At 28.1% G+C, this 4,044-nt stretch overlaps 1 protein-coding gene across 1 annotated transcript in view; it reads left to right on the forward strand.

Annotated features, from left to right (window-relative positions):
- Positions 1-1,983: 1,983 nt before the first annotated feature.
- Positions 1,984-4,044, forward strand: part of LOC111625916 (vascular endothelial growth factor receptor 3-like) — a 73,922-nt gene continuing 71,861 nt past the window's right edge. The window contains exons 1-2 of the mRNA XM_023369180.1: positions 1,984-2,406; positions 3,172-3,290. Coding sequence (XP_023224948.1) covers positions 2,355-2,406; positions 3,172-3,290 — 171 coding nt within the window. The 5' untranslated portion in view covers positions 1,984-2,354. The remainder of the gene's footprint in view (positions 2,407-3,171; positions 3,291-4,044) is intronic.

The raw sequence follows: 4,044 nt of genomic DNA on the forward strand, positions 1-4,044 counted from the left end.
CATTGTTAACACTTCCATTGTTGACACTTCCATTGTTACACATTTTTGAAGTCAACCACTTTCAACCCCCATATCTCCCAAACCCTTATAGCTATCGAGACACAACCACCATAGTGCACGATGGGAGACTTGGGGCTACTACCGCACACAAACACCATTCATGTGCGATGTGTAGTTTTGGCTGCAGAATGAAATATAGGGACAAACACGTCCATTTATATATATATATAGATTAACATGTCATTTTCTATTAATATTTCAGTATTAGCGTCATCAGTTTTGCATTCACATGCCCTTGCATCTGCTGCTGACTTCTCGTCTTTCGTTTTGAAGGAATAAAATTTTAGCAAGCTATTTCTTAATTTCAGTTCATACTTAACTTTCAAAATACTGTATATTATTTTCTTCCTAACTTTTATTTACGCGACTTCCATAAATTTGGGAGAAAACTCTAAACTTAGCAATTTTTTCCTTTAATCAATAGCAATAATGCAAAATTACGCCAGATGATAAGTTTCATTTTCGGCTTTGAATTACAACGAAATTTTTTTAAACCTACAGAAAATTTCTTTAGGAACAAACCTCTAAAAATACCTCTAAATACAGAGTGGTTATAATTAAAGTTGCCTACTCAGACCTGTATAGAGTCTGTTCTCGTTGACGTATTTTGATGAAACTTGGTATACTTTATAACCAATATCTTTCCCTACAATTGGATGAAAAATAATTTAGTCTGTTTTGACAACTGCCAAATTAAGTTGGAAGGACTATAACCTTACTTTGGGTATTGTTATTTTATTAAATTAATAGGCCCATACAGTAGACTTTGTTTATCATGTAAACCTACACCATCTTATCCAAAAGGTAGAAACGTAATATAGACCCTACACTGGAGTTTACGCTTATTTAGAGTTTACATTCATTAAATTTTTTTTATATATTGACCCAGGAGGTCCCGAAAAAAAAATATATTTTGTTTGTATTAATAACTAAGTAAATACCCTTAACAGTAAGTGTGTGATGCTCTAGAAAAAAATGAACTACCAAAAAAAAAATCGACATATTCAACAATAAGCAATGACTATCATTTACGTCAATGCCTGGTCATCGTCGACAATGCTACTTGAAAACATATGAAACGTGAAGATTTAATGTGTTTGGACAGTGACGTGGTCAAAGACGTTATTGTCATTTTAGTTTGGTCATTCACGTAAATGAACGGACGTTCACGTCATTTTACGGTTCACATAATTGACCGTAACAAACTCATATATACTGTATAGGCTAATAAGTTTTTACCACCTGTAATTGGCCTGTTAATTATTATTTCTGATCCCTGCGCGCCGAGGGATCAGAATTCTATTCTGAGTTTAGATTATAAATTTTCATGGATATATCATGTCTCGTCTCTCATTACTTGGCTGCCAGGTTACGAGTATGTCAGAATCTTCGATGATATGAAAATTTCTTAGTTCCCATAAGGCGGAATTTTTAAAAAAGAGCAATTTGCATCTAGTTAGATTTCATAAACAGCTAGATTTAACTAATAGAAATGAATGTTATCAAGATAACAATTATATTTTTGTTGATAAAAAGATTTAAACGGGTCTCAAGTATTCAATAATAAAGTTATCTTCATACTCACGATTCACATCCATTCCAACATGGTTTCAGATTATAATTATTAATTGTAAACTTTTATGAAAATAAATAACTTTAATTCTGCTCGACACAAGCTTTACTTAACCGGGAGATGTATCAATTTTAAAAGATTGACCAGTCAAAGCAGAAAAATGGACGAAATGGAAATTATTTAAGACATCATTATTAATGTCTATCAATATTTGTTTTGAAGGTAAAATATGCTCATAAATTATCATTTATCAATAATACAATAATAAATATCCCTCAATTAGTTATGATGATTAAATCATATCGAGTAAAAATAAAACTTCTTCCATAATTTTTGAAAATTTACTTTTTATGATTTTAATTTTACTACAAATTAGTTTCTAAGATACTATAATATATTAATAATAAGTAACAGCTTCAACAGAACTGTAGATGTTTAAGAAAAACTAAAAATAACCTTTTTTTTTTAAATTTAATTTTTTAAAATAAAGTTATAATTTATTTCATAGATGTATTTTTTTCCGGCTTAGATATTTGGTAAATTTTGAATACTTGTAATTTGTTGGGAGTTATTTCCTTCTATTAGAGAGTTGCGTTCAATCGAGAGTTTCGACCTTGGATGAAAACCAGCAGTAAGCGTTGTTTCGTCGATTTGAAAGACATTCGTGTTCGAAAGAAGCTTCTTATATTTCTTTATTAAAAAGTAAATGAATAAATAAATAATGTATACTCCTGTATTGAAAATAATCTTTGTATTACTTTGTTCATTGCCAAGTAAGTAAATATATTATTTTATATTACTGTATTGCGTCTATATACAATATATATGCTGTGTTAAAGATAATAATTAACAATTTATATATATATTAAAATAATTTAAAGAATTTTAAATTTTTGTATCAAATCTTTAATATTAATCATTTCAGTTATAATAATAATAATTATTACGAANATACCGGCGTATGACTGTACCGTACACACGTGTATATTATTATGTTATTTGTATGTTTCAAATACAAATAAACTACTCTATAACTAAACTACAAGTTTCAAATGCATTTCAGATGCTACAGATCTCTTCAGGTTAAAAATATTTTAAAATTTTACATAGTTAAAAAGTATAACGATATGAAAATAATCATTAAAATCTTGAGCTATTGTGTTTCTTACGTCAAAGAATAAATAATTAATTCGATTGCATTTTTATCTTCAGATCTTTTTGTTTATTGCAAGAAGCTGGCAAAAATGACGCAATAAAAATATCTGTGTCACTCTCATAATAATGTTCGTTTTATATGAAAATTATGTAGAAAAAATTAACAAGATACAAAACATTTTTTAAAATACAAATATAAAACTTTCCATAAAATTATTTCAAATTCATAATTTTTTTTTAATATTAAAAACAAATGAAATGAAATATTTTCACGTATTAAAAGTAAATATAAAATATTTAATAAGAAAATAAAAGATTAAACAAAGAAAACTATTCTAAAACTATAATAAATAGATATTTAAACTAATTTTCTATGGTCACAGATACTTTCCAGACTCCTCATCTGGATGCACCATCTACTATGGATATTCCTGTAAACAATTCTTTAAATCTTCTCTGTTGGGGACAGTACTCTTTAGAATGGAATTATCCACAATTAAAGGTAAAAATTTAATATTTTTATTTTATATTTATTTAGTTTCAAATATACAGAATAAATATGTTTTCTTTACTCGATAAGAACTATTAGTTGAAGTAATAATATATACACTTCAACGATATAAAGTAAATAAAATAAAAACGTTATAAGTATTTCAAGTATTTTCTCTTTTAATAATTTAAAGCATTATCGGGAATACAGAATTTATTTTGGAAAATCAATTTTGTATTTTAATGCTGTACTTATTGCTTTTCTCTCTTTCTCTCTCTCTCTCTCTCTCTCTCTCTCTCTCTCTCTCTGTCTGAGAGAGAATATATAAATATATGGATCATTCGCATTTATTATTTTAGTATCTAGTGTACTAAAATAATATATGGTAATGATATGCGAACTAGTAATATATACTGTACAGTAGTTTATTCTTTTCACTTGTCTAATTTAAATGTTCTTTGTCACGAATATCAGGTTACCTTGAGTTACATAATGACACGACGGGAAAAAACAGGTAAATAAAATTACGTTGTCAAATTAGGACCTCGCGGGCCGTCGATTGCTGGTGACTAATTTAAATGATGAAAGCGGTATTAGGCTAATACGTTCCTCAAAATGATTCGAAGCGAACATCGGGAATTCTAATATCGCGAAATATTTTCTATTTCTTATGGGAACATTTTAACTCGTCCCGTTCCATCTGAATAATAAATTTATTCAGACGACACTAAATACTCCAAAAAACCTATGTACAGTATCTACCAAT

This window comes from Centruroides sculpturatus, unplaced genomic scaffold, assembly GCF_000671375.1.
Source record: "Centruroides sculpturatus isolate CEXI.00-Female unplaced genomic scaffold, Cexi_2.0 scaffold452, whole genome shotgun sequence".
Classification (NCBI taxonomy): Eukaryota; Metazoa; Arthropoda; class Arachnida; order Scorpiones; family Buthidae; genus Centruroides; species Centruroides sculpturatus.